Source organism: Budorcas taxicolor, chromosome 13 (genome assembly GCF_023091745.1).
Source record: "Budorcas taxicolor isolate Tak-1 chromosome 13, Takin1.1, whole genome shotgun sequence".
NCBI classification, from domain to species: domain Eukaryota; kingdom Metazoa; phylum Chordata; class Mammalia; order Artiodactyla; family Bovidae; genus Budorcas; species Budorcas taxicolor.
In genome coordinates this window covers 10,989,201-11,007,261 of record NC_068922.1, presented here as the reverse complement: position 1 = coordinate 11,007,261, position 18,061 = coordinate 10,989,201, and the positions used below count along the sequence as shown (strand labels likewise).

General features: G+C 41.0%; 1 protein-coding gene across 1 annotated transcript in view; it reads right to left on the bottom strand.

Moving 5' to 3' along the window:
• Positions 1–13,562, bottom strand: part of LOC128058639 (ankyrin repeat domain-containing protein 26-like) — a 78,735-nt gene extending 65,173 nt beyond the window's left edge. Inside the window, 6 exon segments of the mRNA XM_052651132.1 lie at positions 319–352; positions 2,857–2,924; positions 5,770–5,876; positions 10,208–10,381; positions 10,543–10,657; positions 13,330–13,562. Of these exon segments, the coding sequence (XP_052507092.1) occupies positions 319–352; positions 2,857–2,924; positions 5,770–5,876; positions 10,208–10,381; positions 10,543–10,657; positions 13,330–13,562 (731 nt within the window).
• Between the last annotated feature and the right edge of the window lie 4,499 nt (positions 13,563–18,061).

Here is an 18,061-nt window from a genome sequence, read left to right as displayed (position 1 = left end):
TACTTCTCAATCTCTGCTGAGGGACACGAGAGTGGATGTTGGAGCCAGGCAGGCCAGCTGTCAAATCACAGGTCAGCTCATTGCAACCATGGAATCATGGGTCAATTCATCAACCTCCCCAAACCACAGTTGCCTAATTAAGTAAAAGTAGGACACAGTTACTTTACAAAGCTGTTCTGATGACTCTATGAGATCACGAATGTTAAGCAGATAATGCAGTCTCTAACCCAGAGTAGAACACTCAACGAACATTAGCTTCTCTTCTCTGTGTGTTCTCTTAGTAACACATACAATTTTTAAAAATCCATCGAATCCTACCTGCTTAAAGAGTCTTCTTCAGAACTCTTATCCACTATTAAAGAAAAAAGTAAGACACATTTTAAATCAACAAAAGAAAAATACAGACTATTAAAACGTCAAGACTGATGTTTTGTTTAAAAATATTCCTTGGGGACCACACCTGGGGACCACACTAGAGGGAATGGTGATTGTACTATCCTCATGGGCCATTAATGCCTAAGAACCATTGCTCTCCTTTAGAGTCATCAAATGTAGAACAGAAAGAAAGAAGAAAGAACTGCTGTTTACAATGACCATAATTCTAACCAAACTCTAGGAGACTGATAGAAAACGCTATTACACCATTAATAGAATCAGTTCTATAAACTGACAATAGCACGCTTAAACAGCACAGTATTTCTGGACTTCCATTGCCTGGAGCAGTGAACAGAGCCTGCAGGTGTCTTGCTGGGACACAACACAACTTCCCTGGCTCTTCAGTTCAGGATGAAAACACCCTCTCACAGGGAAGCTTGGTCTACAGGCGCTGAACTTCAGAGCGTGGTAAAACATAGGAAAGAAAGTCTTCCTGGCCCTCTTTCCAAATGCAAGAGAAGTATGAAAGATGTAGTGATTCCAGATTTATAAAGGATAATCTCTTGAAAGGGAGGTGGGGGAGGGTAAATGGGTAAAAGGGGTCAACAGGGTGGTGAGGATGGGGACTAGACTTGCAGTGGTGAGCAGGCAGTAGGGTACACATAAGCTGAACTTTTTAATGTTTTAAATATATATATGTATACGTGCTAATAAATTTGAAAAGTACACTCTCTTGAGACTATTTCCTTCCCTTGTTCAAGGGTATCTGGACAACCTAGAGCAGGATGGTGCAAACAGTGCTCTCTTCTACTGAGGGATATCACTATATCAGTCCTCCCCATTATATGGCAAATATTGATAGAAATCATGCTTTTTCAGCTTGGAAGGCATTTGTCATCAGCCCCTAAGCTGGTGAACAAGGGAAGGGAGGGAAGAATGGAAGCAGCTACGGACTCTGGTGCTGTTGGACAACATTTCACACGTGTCGTCATGATCTGCTGCTGGAGGGGTGACTCACATGGAGTGACTCCATGGGGAGAGGAGTCCTCCAAGCTCGAGCCTGGAGGGCAGGGGCAGTGATTTTTAAATGTTTGCATCCTGTGACATCAGAACAATGCTTGGTACATAAAAGACACTTGATAGTTATCTCTTTAGTGAACAAATGAACAAATAAGAATGATTTCTTTGAAAAGTCTGTTTAGAAAACTATAGACAGTAACCAGGGACAATTCTATTCTGTTCTGAACATATCGAAGACCAAGACTCTATGTCATCTCTGTGTCTTCTCTAATGTATAAAACCAACCTACAGAAGTTCCTTGACGGATGTTGTTGCAGTTCAGTCACTGAGTCGTGTCCAACTCTTTGCAACCCGATGGACTGTAGCTCACCAGGCTCTTCTGTCCATGGGATTTCCCAGGCAAGAATACTGGAGTGGGCTCCAGGGGATCTTCCCGATCCAGGGATCAAACCAGTATCTCAGGCATTGGCAGGCGGATTCTTTACTACTAAGACACCTGAGAAGCCCCTTTTGATTAGACAGAGGTCTACTCAGTTTAACGGTGTTCTCAGACAGCTTGTACAGTGTACTAGATGCCACTTCAAGGGGACATAGTGGTGTTTTTGCTAATGTGAAGCATTTTGGGTCTTTTATTAGAATCTGCAGAGTCCCAAGTTGATCTGTTTGAAAATCTGTTATGATAATCTTTTAAATAATGGCAACAGAACGTGTTGTTCTTACAACACTATACTATCATGACAATTATCCAACACACAGAAGAAAACATCTGGTTCTAATGAAGTGAACCTGTCTCAGTCTTTTTGGATCTGTGAGGAATAAAGTTGGTAATAGAGAACTTGTTGGTACAATAGGCAGAATAACTGATGCTTCTCAACTAGGCATTGCTTTTCTGATCTGTACTATTGGACGGTATCTTTCGAAAGTAATCTCTTCCTGGTACGCTGCACACTGGCTCAGCATTGCAGTTCTTATTGTTTATCATTTCTTATCCTACCAGGAAGGGATTGTTGAGGTTCCCAGTTTAAATGATGGTAACTTTTTAAATGAAACTAATCACTACACAGTAACTAATAATTATTCATTCACTAAATGCAAACTATTTGTAAAAATTAAAGTTCCACTTTCATAAGAAGTCCAATTTGCTATAATATGATTATAGACAAAATATATATCATACTAACATATTTTTTCTAATTTACACAAAAATCTAATACAGGATTTTAGGGGCTATGATTAAATACATGGAATTCTTTTCAGGAAATACTGTCTCTGATGTTAAATTACCTACAATTAACTTTAACAATTCTGAATACTAGACTATTAAGAAATTAATTAAAAAATGAAATACACATGCAGTTTACACTAATTTTATCATAGTTCTTTCATTATTGAAACTTCCTCACTCCTACTTTATCTATGGTAGAATCACCAAGAGTAATTCATTATTATCAGATGACGTACCTGAGTTGCTCTTTTCGGGAGGAGTTTTAGGCCTCTTTTCTTTATATTCAGAGATCAGTTCACAAATGCTATGTGTTAAAAACGTGATAAATAGTATTTTAACACTAATATGAAAAACAACTACCAAATATGTTAAATTCTTAGATTATTTCAGACAGACAATGTCAGCGATAATATCAAAACTGCAATTGTTCCATACATTGCAAGTTTCTAAGTTCTACAAAGTTTTACTTAGCATGTATTTAAAGGAGAAAGAAAAGAAAGATGAAGTAGTCGTGAACTGAGGGCAATATAGCTCAGTAGATTAACTAGATTTAGCTTGGCATACGAAAACTCTTTCAAACTAGCAAATCCTAGCTCTGTAACCAACTGCTCTTTGTTTCTAGAGAAGTTGCTTCTCTTGAGTTCAAAGTCTTCCTCTACACAACTGGGATCTTACTGCCTTATTTCACAAGGGGATTAAGAGGATTTAATGAGATAATATATCCCCCAAAATGCTTACAGAAACAGTCAAAGAATGGAATAATTTGTTCTTGAACTTTACTGCTGGAACTACTTTGAAATCCCAAATAAAACCAATGTCTGTTTTCTTATATGTTTAGCATTCAAGGGTTGCAAGAAACTTATTAACTATGGTGATTAGCTGCTCTTTGTGGTTTGTAATTTAGGGAATCTCAGCTCTTATATAATTTGCACCTACATTTATTTATAAAATATGAACTCACTACATTAGATAACATAATTATCCCCCATTATTGCAGCTAATCACACCAAGCACAGAAAACTAATCACAATCAAGACCTGGCCTGGACCACTACTCTCCATTCTCTACCTGCTCAAACTCTCAACCAGCAGATCTTTCTGACAGTGATGTTTAATCTCCATGTTCATCTCTGAGTCACTTGGAAGACGTAACCCTACTCTTACAATGGATACTGTCAAGTCCTAGGCAGGGCTTACCTCTCTAAATTCCTCTCTAAAACTAATTTACTTGAGATTTAAGGATTTCTGCTGAATGGGGCAGACTCAGAAAACATTTACGGTTGAGGCAGATAAATCCTTTGGAAGATTTTCATTATTACAGCGAACAGATCCCATGAGGGGGCCAACTGTAACTATGGAATCTCAGGCAAGTTGACACCCACTACTCTGGGAAGGATCTCAGGGAACCTATGACCTAGAGGTGCCCCCACAGGATAGAAACTGCCTGCACCAAACAGACAACTCTCACTGGTCATGTAACAAGTAACAGGTAAAATTCTTTTTGGCTGCAGGTTAGTGATAACTGGCATTTTAATGTGAACACTTACATTTTAAAACCACTAATGACAGCATATTCTTCTGCAGTCCGTCCAAAGACATCTTGAGAAAAGACGTCAGCACCTCGCTGAAGGAGAAGACTGACTACATTCAGAGATTCATAATTGACAGCAAGTATGAGGGCGGTTCTAAAACAACAGAGAGATGACGTCACCCTCAGGAAGTTGAGTTAACTTACAGAAACAGCTCGTTGGATATGTTTTACCAAGTTAACATCTTGCCCTTCCATGACGAACTGACCATGTACATGCTCAAGGGTACATCCTTATAAATTACTTCCAAGGCTAAAACAAACGGATGGAAAAGAAGCCTCCTGTCCCACTAGGATGGCACATAGCAGCACTTACTATTTCAAAAGTCTCTGATGAGGACTCCCCTAATGGACCAGGGGCTATGACTCCAGGCTCCCAATGCAAGGGGCCCAGGTTCCATCCCTGGACAGGGAACTTCATCCCACATGCTGCAACTGAGAGTTCCCACAACTAAGACCCCACGCAGTCAAATAAATAAATGCTTTAAAAAAATAATAACAAAGTCCTTGATAGGCAGGTGAGTATTTAAGGGACGAATCCCCCATTTCCTCCTTAGTCTGATATATTTTGCTTCAAAGTCAGCTAGAGGTTGGGTTAAGCAAAGGCTATTTGCAGGCTTAAAACAAAAATATTAACAATAATGGAAATAAAAATAGTCACCGTGGCACTTAATGATATTGACAAGCATGTGCTCTTCACTAAATGAAATACTATATATACACACAGCCACCTTTGAAGGATGCATTACTATTTGCCTTTTTGTATCAGGAAACTTATTTACTGATGATAAGTACTGTGCCCAAGGTCATAACCCTAACAGGTAGGAAAGCTAAGAGTTGAACCCAGTCTGAATCTAAAGCCCATCATTTTCATCTGTATCATCCACCTTTGACTTATCTTTGTTAAAGGAACTGTTTATCCATTAAACCTATCATTCTTCCTTCTACCTTCATTTAAAATGAAAACATCAAAATGTACTAGAAATGAAAAAGGATAAAAACTGATGAGCCCACGGTATCTGGTGACAGTGATTACTAATCACTTCTTTGTTGCTGTTTAGTCACTAAACTGCGAAGGACTCTTCTGCAACCTAATAATATCAGTATTTTTCAAAGAAAGTAATTGAAAGCAAAAAGTCATCCAAAAGACAAAATCAAGTCCTTTATGTTTAGTATGCATCTTTTAAGGAAAAATATAGAAGAAGTAGAGGTTAAACAATCATTATAAAATAATTAAGAAATTCAATACTGTCATAAGGTAAACTGAAAAGCAGAATCCATATTTTATAAAGCTAATGAAACTAGTATGAAATCCCTCAGCTCCTACAAGATCAACCAGAAAAAAAATAGGTTGCATATGATATCACTCAATATTATAAAGGAATATGAATCCTGCAATATATTCCTGCTGTATAGTTTTTCACAATTCCCAGTCAGAATAATTGATTTTGTACATAACTGATAAAGTGTTGATCACAAATGAAACCTCTTATTAATTTAATCTTGATGTTAGCACCCGAGAACAGCACTAAGGCTTTTAAAAAGAAAAAGAACAACTGTACCTTTTCATCTTATCAACCGCATGTATGTTTGCTTCTTTCCTTATTAAAAATTCCACTATTTGCTGTTTCCTTTCACTTATGCCAAGTAAGAGTGGTGTGAGGTCATCCTGTAAAACAGAAAAAAACATTTCTAATGTACACAGTTAACCTATTTCTAAACTGAACTGAAAATCATGCAATAGATTCTCTGAACTTAAACATATAATTCAGAAAGTAAAGAAAAGGGAGCCCCTTCTCCTCATCCCCCCGCGCACCTTCTATCTCTTCAAGATGCTCCTCCCCCTGGCCTTCCCTGGGGGTCCAGGGGCTAAGACTTGAGTTCCCAAGGCAGGGGGTCCAGGTTCCGTCCCTGGTCAGGGAACTAGATTCCACGTGCCGAAACTGAAGATCCCATGTGCCACAACTAGACCCAGTGCAGCCAAATACGTCTTTCAAAAAGATAAATAATAAAATGCCCCTCTTCTACCTCTTCCAAAGATGAACCACAGAGTCATTCTCTAAGACTCACTTTCAACATTTACTGGTTCCAAGGATCTTTGCTTCTATTGTAGTATTTATCAGGAATATTGTAGTATTTACTTGCTCAACACTCCTCCAGAGAGAATCAATTAGCTACTAAATCATCTGCATATTTTAGGAACAATGCTGAGGCAGGAATATATAATATTATCTGTAGCATGCATAACGTATCCAGGGATGACCAAGAGTAACCTCATAAAGTTTACAGACATTCCAATGGGAATATTATCCTCTATATGAACATGCAAAGAGAAAAATTGTTTTGTGTGTTTTTTTCTTCCAAAAAACCAACTGTGGGCACCATGTTTTTCGGCTTTCTCAGCAAAGTCTCCTGAAATTTAATCTTACTCATTCTCCTTTGCTTGTTCCTTCCCCTGCCCTTAAGTTAAACTGACAGGTCAGCATTAGCTAGATGCTGTTTTGACACAGAACAATACCGCTTATCTTCAAAGACCTTTCTTGACGACTCTCATGTGATTACCTCCAGACCTCCAGGAGGAAGCTTCCTTAATCCCAGTGTTCTGGTCTCTGTCTTGCTTTACTGCTCTTAGTTAAAGATTACAAGGTAAGTTTCCAATAAATATGCACTCAGCGTTTTCTTGGGGAGTTGCTTTTCGGTGAACACTCCCTGTGCTCTCTCTCATAATCCTGTGTGTTTGGGAGACTCATTCAGTGTGAAACCGCCACAACCAACTTAAAAATTCTAACTTGAAAAATTTCCCATCCTTAAGAGATTCTTTTAAAATATGAAATCAATTATAGATTAATTAGACTGTATTTAAAATCTTGAAATAGTTATCAAAATAAACTATAAAACAAGAATTGGAAACTCAAATGCTTATGGAGGGAAAGCTGGTGACCTGAGTAAGTGAAAAAGCCAGGTGAGGCTGGCAAACCTGCGAACACACACCCCATACTTAAAGGGAGGCCTCCACATGCAGACCAAACAGTACGATGGGCTCAAGGGGGACCAGATTGAGTTCTCTGAGAAGTCTGAAATGCAGACTTCTGCATGAGTTTGCTAAAATTTAGATGTTGACTCAGTTTGTGGAGGTAGGTAAGCTAAACATACCCAAGGACCACATCTGGTCTGTAGCCCACTTGTTGTTTCACATTTTGCTGTTTCCAAACAGGTGGGTATAAAGCAAATATTTGTATGTGAAAGCTTTCCTTTCTTTAGTTTCATATGTTTCACAAGAAAAGTGGGTCTCAATATGTAATAAAAATTGCTGTTGACTCATAATTATATTAAAATAAATTTAAAACACAAGACTCAAAATTCCCACTTTAAGAATGTTTCCACTGCTTGTTAAAACGACAATCTATTTCTAGAATTCTCCCAGATTATTAACCAAATGGATAATGAGTTCCTAAGACTGCTGAAACTAAATTATTAAAAGAATCCCCATCTGTACTAACTTCATGGGTTTTGAAGTTTAAAGCTGTCATCTTGCTTATGTCAGGGCTCAGCAAATCAAACAGACACACTGCAAGAGTCTGTCCTGCTGACACCAAAAGAAGGCTCATGAGTTACTATTACTGCAGTCAGGAAAACTCCGTTGGTAACAAACATCTGTTGACCTAATGACCTGGTTGATAACAGAAGGTGTAAAATTCTTAAAGGGTCAGACTCTACAGATGAAGTGACTTTGCCATGGGGCAAATTTCTAAAGACACTTGGAGTGTCACTGAATAATTAGTGGTTGGAAGAAAAAGGAATTATATTATTCAAGCCAATAGACATTGCCAAAAATGTTCCTTTTAACTTCTCAATCACAGAGGCAGAGGAAAAAGTCTGACTAATATTGCTAGCTGATGGAAGTAGCTAGCTAGCACTGATCAAACTCCAGCTCTTCTATAGACTACTTATTTTTGAGATAGGTGCACTTAGAAATTATCCTTAATCACTCCATAGTTCTTTACCAAGGATAGTATCAGAATCTCAAGGAAATATTTCTAAATACACATGCCCAGGCCTTTCTTGATTTATTTCATCAAAATCTTCAGGGAACAGCCTAGGCTTGTAAATTTTTTTATAAACTTTCCCAAGTGATTGTGGTTTTCACCAGCACAATCTAGCTGAGAATCAGCGCAGCAAACATTCCAGTCTCATCTCTCACCCACATGGCCAATTCCTTCTCTTACTTGAGGATTTGAAGAAAAAAGAAAAGTATAAGAGGTAAGAGTCATCAAAACAGAATTAAATTTTCCTGGGTAAATAATGGTAGAATAGGGACTAATAAACACAAAAGGCAACCTGATCTCATTGTTTATAAACCCCTTACTTTCCATCAAGACCTTCTAGATTGAGAGCAGAGTCCAGACTCTTATCTAACTGGCTGTTTCTGCCAGAATAGGATAATATTTCTGTTAAATATTTGTTCTTCTCTTTTCTTTCCAACTTAATCACCACCTGTTCACTGCTGATCTGATTTCTGCAAAGTCTTCCTAAAATTGGTATCTAGGCAAGTCTCCAATTCACTCAATCTCTTTCTCAAAATAACAACTATTGTCCCTGAAACTGAAAAGCACCTTACTGATATATATAAACTGAAGGGGGGTAAAAAAACCCCCAAAAACCTTGGGACTTCTGTGGTGGTCCAGTGGCTGAGTCTCAGTGCTCACAGTATAGGGGGTCTGGGTTCGATCCCTGGTCAGGGGACTAGATCCTGCATGCTGAAACTAAGACCTAGCACAGCCAAATAAATATTTTTTAAAAACCCTCTTTCTTGGTATACCCCAGCTGCCAAAATTCCAACTTGATCTGCATTCTTCACCTGCCCGCTCCTTTGCCTTTCCTTTTAGCCTCAGAAGCCTTGGGCAATGAGAGAGAAATCATTTTTATATAAATCATTTTTTCATAAAATTGGAATGTGTTAACAGCAGTAGGATTTCTATTATGTTGTCAAATGCTTGAGTTTTAAGACAAAGTCTATTTCCAAGGCAAATTTTGCTTTACTATGTTATTTTAGACTAATTAGAAAAAAAATATTTTTTTCAGTAAGGGAAAAATACTTGGAAAAAGTTTTACCTTTAACAAGTGCAGTGTTACCACAAATATCTGCCATCAACACAAAAATGAATGCTTTACTCTCTAATGCTGCTTGAGCAATATCGTGATTTAAAGTGACATCTTGGACAATCAAGTGCTTTCAAAATATTTTCACTCAGAGAAGGCTGGAGCTTCCAAACAAGGAACACTGAGCCCACCTGTGAGAGTGGGGGAGCTCTCTCTGCAGCTCCTGGCGAGGCTGCAGCCGCAGGAGAAAGAGCAGGAGGGGCAGCTTCACCATCATCAGCTGTCCACAACTCAGCTGCAACCCTGCCGAGCAGTCCCCCAGGGTTGAGTGTGGGACACCCACTTGTACCTGGCGAACCAAGTGGTCACTAGCACAAGTGAACACCCTTGCTGGGTGTCGAACATGACCTGACCCATGTGACCGGATCTCAGAACCGGGGTCCTGGAGGGCTCAGGGCTCCAGGCCTGCTGCCTCCCCGGCCCACTTGCACCCCCCAGCTCCCCCTGCTGGGCACTGCTTCTCCTTCCTCCTACCCCCACCCCTCCCCCAGCAGCTGCATCCATTCCCTAGCCCCTGGAAGCAGCCACCCATCACATCACTTCACTCCCCCCAGGCCTTAATTTTTGTAGGACTTGAACCTACCACCCACTCCTGAGCACGTTCTAGTGGGAAAATCTTCCTTCTAGGGTAGAAGGGTGGCTGAGAGAGAGAGCTTTGCCCTTTCTGTGGGCTCTGACGTTTTCCACCCACCCCGACTTGGCTTTGGAGTTGTTTCCATGGTAACAGGGCCTGCTGGACACTACTCAGTCTACGTATTTACATACTGTTATTAATAAAACACTTCTGGTTTAGAAAAATGGCTTGCAAATATTTTGTCAATAAAGTTAGTTGAGCTATACCTTGTTTCTGGCTTCTATATTGGCGTTATAGGAAAGCAGCTTTGCTGCGAGTGATATATTCTGGCAAAAGACAGCATAGTGGAGAGCGGTGTTGCCATTGATATCCATGACATTGGGGTCGGCACCATGCTCCAGCAGAAGAGTCGCACACTCCTCTTCTTGACTTTCTACGGCCTGTCAGTGTTGTGCCAAGAAACAAGAGTGTGAATTCTAGGAATTCAAAATTAATAGTCCACAAGCTTCACCAGTTCCCTATATTTCAATGAGATAAATTCATTTACTCTCAGTAGTTAAATCACATCCGTCTCATGTGGACATGGTTCACTGCCCCATACCTTCATCAGCGCGGTCTTGTTTTCGCTGTCACAGAGGTTAAGCAGGCATTTTCTCTCCAGGAGGAGAGCGACCACGGCTGAATGGCCATAGGCACAGGCCAAGTGGAGCGCAGTCCTATGAAAGCAAGAGGAGTTTTTAGGAAACTGTAGTGTTACTGTTCCAAAACAAATAACTGTGTGATTGAAAACACTCAATAGCATAGTACTCCTATCCCTCTGAAACAAATATTTCATTTTCTTCTGGAGAAAGAGCAGCACATATTAGTTTAACTCCTCTTACACAGTAAAGAAAGAACAGTCTGCTTGAATAGGATGTGTGAGACCTTGAGATTCAGCTCAACTTGAGTTTAAATTTGACTTTGTCACTTATTAGCTGTCGCTCACCCTCTCTGTACCTCAATTTCCTCACCAACAAAATGAAGAGAGAGTAGTAGTTATCTCACAGGACTCTGCTGCGATGCTTAAATGAGATCCACGCACAGTGTTTAGAACCATTCCTTGCACAGGTAACAGCTAGTAATTGTTAGATTATATTATTATATTTACTACTATTACTACTATCTTACAAGGACAACATATGAATGAAGTCAAAGGATATTACACCTCCTTTGCAGATATGTTTTGAGGATTAGAGACAACATTGTACTTCGATGATTCAACATGCTCATTTTCTCATGTTTTAACGTCTCTGACATTGGAATATAAGTTATAATTCACAGTCTTTGCAGCTATAAATTGTAGCATTTTCGTTTGTTCATTTCTCTTTTTTCCTGTTGGTCTAATTCCCATGAAGTGTTTTCGTCTAAGTTTGCTTTAGAGATGATGTATGTTATATATTATTACAAAATACAGGTGCACAACACAATGACCCACTACTGCATTTAAAGGGACTATAAAATATTAGCTATATTCCCCATGTTGTACAATATATCGTTGTAGCTTGCAGGATTTTAGTTCCCTCACCAGAGATTGAACCCTGGCCCCAGAGCAGTGAGTCTTAACCACTGGACAGTCAGGAAATTCCCAAGATTCCCTTGACTTCTAAAAAGGCTGAAAGTGTCACAGGATACCAATCCTCACAAAAAATTCTAAATTAAATTGAAAATGACAAATTATTTTTATCTGTGCCGCATTCCTATTAGTGCCAGAAAGACAAATCCTGTCTGCTCATCCAACTTCCCTATAGACAGCTTGATCTACAGAGATTTTTAAATTTGGGGGTTGCTAAATCAACTTTCAGATTTCTTTTCTTCTTTTTTTTTTGGCAGGGGGTAGGCGAAACCCAGGAAACTCCAGAATTGTTGCCTTTGAAATCATTCTTAGAAAGGTCTCTGGGGTGGGATATACGTATACTTACAATTGATTTATGATGTTGTACAGTAGAAACCAACACAACATTGTAAAGCAATTACCATCTAATTAAAAAAATATTAAAGTTAATAAACAGTAGAACTAGGGAAAAAAGGTCTTTGTCAGCACACAGAAAATGTATAGATAGGAATTTCAGTTTTCTTCTGGTACTTTTCTCACCCTGTGTATTTAAAATTTTTGATCCATACTCCATCTGAAACTTGCTGGGGAGATAAAAATCTAGTTACTTTTTTCTAAATAGTTACCAGGTTATTTCTCCACCATCTACACATAATTTATCTTTCCTAACAGAAAATGTCACCCAGCAAATTTTGTTATCTAAAGGGGCAAATCTTTGCCTACTACACAAAACTTTTAATTTCATCACAACAGTTAAAGACAGCATGTGTAACCCAAAATCTTTAAAATCACGATATGTTTATTGGTTTAAATATGGAAAGACCATATATCCTAAGAAAATGTCCTCCTATTCAAGGACACAGCCAGCTTCCTACTTCAAAGCTGTCTTCTAAGGTCCTTCAGCAAAGAGCATATACACATAAGTGTACACTGATATAAAATGGATATTGAATTGTAGCGGAAGAATTTTTAACCCAGAAGTTGACCTGGGGATTATTTTTCTTACTGTGCAGCTTTTTTGTAATATAAAACATTATGGTATAAAAATGTGTACATTAAAAATAAGATGCTGACAACATCAAAAATCTGTCCACCGCCAATATCCCCAATGGACGATCCATGGGAAGAAGAGTTTTCATAAATCACATGAGAAAAACAATGTGAGAGCCAGGGAGTTCCAGAAAATTTCTTGAGGGCTATAGAACTTGAGAGCTCTTGCTGCTGCTGGTGCTAAGTTGCTTCAGCCATGTCCAACTCTGTGCAATCCCATATATGGCAGCCCACCAGGTTCCCCCATCCCTGGGATTCTCCAGGCAAGAACACTGGAGTGGGTTGCCATTTCCTTCTCCAATGCATGAAAGTGAAAAGTGAAACTGAAATTGAAGTCGCTCAGTCATGTCCGACTCTTAGCGACCCCATGGACTGCAGCCTACCAGGCTCCTCCGTCCATGGGGTTTTCCAGGGAAGGGTACTGGAGTGGGGTGCCATTGCCTTCTCCTATTCATAAGTAGATCATGTTAACACATGTATAACAACAAATGAAGAGGAGGAGGAAAAAGAAGGAAAAAAAGATGCTATTCATGTTTTATTTCTGTTCTGTGATTACTGATATTCAGTTAAATCACTTTAAAACGACCAGTAAAGTGCTCTATAAGGGGAATTATAAGCGGGTCCTAAACCAGCTAAGGCTTTTGCAGCCTATCAAGTCTGGGGTGCTGGATCCTACAAAAGTGTCTGCGAGCCTTGGAGGGGAAACTCACAGGAGGGACCCCTGCCAGGCCCTTCCTCCCCGCTTACCTGTTCATCTTGTCCTTGTCTTCCAGGCCATTCTTTCCGAGCAGCAGAATCTGCTGCACTTTGGCTACGTTGCCTACACTGGCAGCTTTGTGGATCTTTCCGAGGTCCCTGTCTTGGATGTGGTACCCAGGCTGGAAGCTGGTTCTATGATGACCTCTGTCTCTCCCCGGGATGGTGAAGGAGCCTAAGGGCGACTTGCCCTTCTTACTCCTGAGGTCAAAAATCTTCTTCATCGCAGAGCCTATGGGCTCCAAACACACCTCACCTCCCCCTCGGCTCTTCACAGTCCCCTAAACCCAACACAAGCACTACAGGTAAGCCAGAGCCGTCCCGCCACAACCTCCCAGCTGGGAAGCTCAACGGTTTGGAATCTTCCATCCCAGAATGATTGTTGCTAAGCGACACCTCTAAACACATTGCCCGTGTGCCAGAATGCCCAGTACTGGAAGTGCATTTTTTGAAAGAAACAAACAATATCAACAAGCCCTTACCTAAGGTAAGAAGGAAAGAGAGGAAACTGAAATAAACACAGAAAGGAAAGCAACATTACAACAGATACCTCAGAAGTAAAAGCATAATCATAAGGGGCCATTATTATTGATGAACTATTACAAATTGGAAAACCTAGAAAATAGATAAATTCTGAGAAACATACACCCTGTCAAGACTAAAACAAGAAAAAATAGAAAAACTCAACACTCCAGTAATAAATAAGGAGATTCAAATATTAATTAAAAAAAAAAATCCCAAACGTTAAAAGCTTAGGACCAAATGGATTCAAAGCTCAATTCTACCAACATTCAAGCAAGAATTGAAAGTAAGACTATGCATAAAAAACACTTGACAAAATTCAAAACCCATTCATGATAAAAAAATTCAATAAAATAGAAATTTCCTCAATATAATAAAGGCCATTTATGAAAAGCATGAAAAATGAAAGTGATAGTCGCTCAGTCGTGTCTGACTCTGCTATGCCATGGACTATATAGTCCACGGAATTCTCTAGGCCAGAATATTGGAAGGTGTAGTTTTTCCCTTCTCCAGGGGATCTTCCCAACCCAGAGATAGAACCTAGGTCTCTTGTAGTGCAGGCAGATTCTTTACCAGCTGAGCACCAAGGAATCCCAAGAATACTGGAGTGCGTAGCCAATCACTTCTCCAGTGGGTCTTCCTGACCCAGGAATCGAACCAGGGTCTCCTGCATCGCAGGTGGATTCTTTACCAGCTGAGCCAACGGGGAAACTAGCCTACTTGGGCAAACAGCGTCTGATAGTAGGAAAAGCAGGGACCAAGAGGCTTTGACCAGGATGGCTGCCATCTTTAAAAAGAAAAAAGCCCTCTGTCCTGTGGCTGATTCATGCTGATGTTTGGCAGAAACCAACACAATACTGTAAAGCAATTATCCTTAAGTTAAAAATAAATTAAAAACAAAAAAAAACACCTCTCCCTTAACTATGCTGCCCCCTTCACCTGCAGCCTCAACGGTGCTCAACCCACAATCGAACACCCTGAAGGAGCTGCCCAGCCTCACTCCTCCTCACCACAGCCTAGATTTGCTCCCTCACTCTGGAATTGTTCTCTGTGCCACAGGAGTCGAGAGGAGCCGAAATCAAATGGCTTGCCTACGAGTGAAGGGGGAGAACTCTCAGCATTTCACGTCACGGGTGCTAGATGGTAAGGTTCAGAGAAAGCTGCCAGTGACGTTACCAGGGTGTCACATGGTGAGGCCACGAGCTGGATCCTCACTGGAGGGAAAAAGAGCTCAAGAGCCTCAGTCCCTGATCTGTCCCCACAGATGGGGAGGGGGGCGAGTTGACGTGCATGCAGTCACGGGCTGTAGTCACTTCCCGGTGGGGAGGGGACTCCTGCCCTGTGTCTGTGCGGCTGACACACGGCTCTGATTAAACGTATCTCCGGTGTGAACAGCTGGAGCGGATTGTTCAACCTGCCTCAGCCTGGCTCCCAGGAAAGAGCAATGAGCTTTTCCTCTCTTCCCAGGTAGTGGCTGAGGCTGGGAAGAAGCAGGAAACACACATTTGCTCAAGAGCACATTCCGATCCAAACTCACAGTATAGTGTCAACCTCTCATTTCTGATACCGCAGGACAGGCAACAGCCAACCTGAAAGGTGGTGAAATTGGCCCAGGTCTGAACCTGGGTGTGTGTGGGGTGGAGAGAGAGGATTCGTTATCACGGACATGGATGCGCCCTGGGGCTGTTTTCAGCCCATGAATGAGGCTGAGGGATGGAAGAATTATTTCTCCAGGATCGAAGCAAGTGCAGCCGGCAGCTCCAAGCAGTCCTTGGCCTGCTCTGTCCACATCTGCTCCCTGGTTACTTTCTGAAGCTGTCAGAGCACAAGAAATCTGTCTAAAGGAAAGTGGGATGCTGGCATTCAGATGCTTAAATAAACCACATCTGTAGCAGGGCAGAACCCAAGGGCCACGTCTGGGCCCTCAGCTTTGAGAAGAGAGATCACAGTAGTATGTGGATAAGACAAAGCTTGGGATGCTGGAATCCTTTTGAATTATTACTCTGGCGCTGCCCCTAAATGAGCCTCAGATATTTCAACCGATTTATTTTCTCCCTTTCTCTATGGATCCATGGATCTATCTCCTGTTTACTGTGATCTCAGCCTGCAAATTAGACTGTTTTCCTGGGGAGGGAGAGGGATAGCCCTCACCCAGCAAGGCCGTTCCAGTACTGATTTGGCACTAATATAAATTAACCCCCACAGTGATAAAGAAAAACCAAGGGTGCAGCAGCAAGAGTCAGATTTTGGTGGCAGGCAGGGCGTGCGTGTGCAAATCCCAGCTCAAATATTAAGTTTAAACCCTCAGCCTCAATTGTCTCATCCAACTTTATGAAGTTGTGGGTGTTGGAGGTCATCACGGAGAGTGAAGGGGCATTTTGTTAAGCGTACACGCGGCAGCGGTCACTACTCTCGTTCATTTGTGCAAGATCACTGTTTCTGCAGAATCAGGGATGCGCTGTCACTAGGTGGAATGCTAGTCTAGTAAGGGTGGACACTAGGTATAATCAAGGCAAGGCTAGGGAGGAAGGAGGGGTCCAGCTGCTCTGGAGAGTGGGCAGGAGGCAGTGGGTCTGGGACAGGTGGGCACTGGGCCCCAGACCCCAGGGTGGTGAGTAGAGGAAGGCTAATGATGAAGGTTCTCGACTGAAGAGGAGCAGAACTCAGGCCTAAACACGTCTGCCTGGACAAAACAAAGTACCACTGGACCAGGGCCAAGGAATGTGCTGCTGGGGAGGGGACAGAGGGGAACCCATCTCCCTGGTTCCTCCAGCAGAAGGTGAGTAGCTGCTCCCCTCGGGGAAGGTTAAGTAACCTCACCAAAGCCACTCAGACAGTAAGCGATGGACCCAAGGTTGAAAACCATTGTCTTTCCTACTGCATAGCACGGGGCACTCTGCTCAACGGGCTGTGGCAACCTTGGATGGGGAGTTTGGAATGAACACTGGAGTATGTGTATCTTTTTGAATTATAGTTTTCTCCAGATGTATGCCCCAGAGTGGGATTTCTGGATCATACAGTAGTTCTATTAATTTCAGCTTTTTAAGGAATTTCCATACTGTTCTCCAAAGTGGCTGTACCAATTTACAGTATTACCAATACTGTAGGAGGGTTTCCTTTTCTCTACACCCTCTCCAGCCTTTATTATTAGTAGACTTTTGGATGATGTCCATTCTGACCAGTGTGATGTGATACCTCATTACAGTTCTGTCATGCATTTCTCTGATAATTAGTGATGCTGACCATCATTTCATGGCAATCTGTCTATCTTCTTTGGAGAACTGTCTATTAAGTTCTTCTGCCCATTTCTATTTTTTATTTTTTTGTGTTGCCCATTTCTAAATCAGGTTTTTGGGTTTTTATTTTTTTGACATAGAACTACATTTGTGTATTTTGGAGTTGCGTCAGTTGCATCCTTTGCAAATATTTTTTCCCTCTCTGTTAGTTTTTTGTTTTTGTTTCCTTTGGTGTGCAGAAGCTTTTAAGTATAATTAAGTCCCATTTGTTTATTTTTATTTTTATTTTCAGTACACAAAGACATGGTTCAAAAAGGATAGTTCTGCAATTTATGTCAGAGTGCTTTTTTTTGGCTGTGCCATGCAACTTGTGGGATCCTAGTTCCCTGATCAGGGATCGAACTCAGGCCCACAGCAGTGAAAGTGCCAAGTCTTAACCCTTGGACTGCCAGAGAATTGCCTCAAAGAGTGTTCAGCCTATGTTTTCCTCTAAAAGTTTCCATTTAGGTCTTTGATCCATTTTGAGTATATTTTTGTGTATGGTATCAGAGAATGTTCTAATTTCATTCTTTTACTGTGGCTGTCCAGATTTCCCAGCACCACTTATTGAAGAGGGTTTTCTCCACTGTCTATCCTCGCCTCCTTTGTCATAGGTTAAACAGCCATAGTTGCATGGAGAGAAGAGTCCACTTTATGTTGTTGAGTCCTCCTACCCCAGATCTGATCTTTCCATCCATTCCAGCGGTTTAAGGTTTTTCTCATTCAAGCACGTAAAGTAAAATAAATGTGCAGACGGATGGAGGGGAGGGAGCGTGCAGCAGCTTCAGGAAAGCGCTTGCCACCAGGAAGGGGAAAGAGGTTGGCTGCAGTAGAACAGGGATTGGGCTTCTGTCCAAGATGCTGTAACAATGACCTTAACACCTCTGCATGTTTGTGTAATACATATGAGTGCTTCCTATAGAACT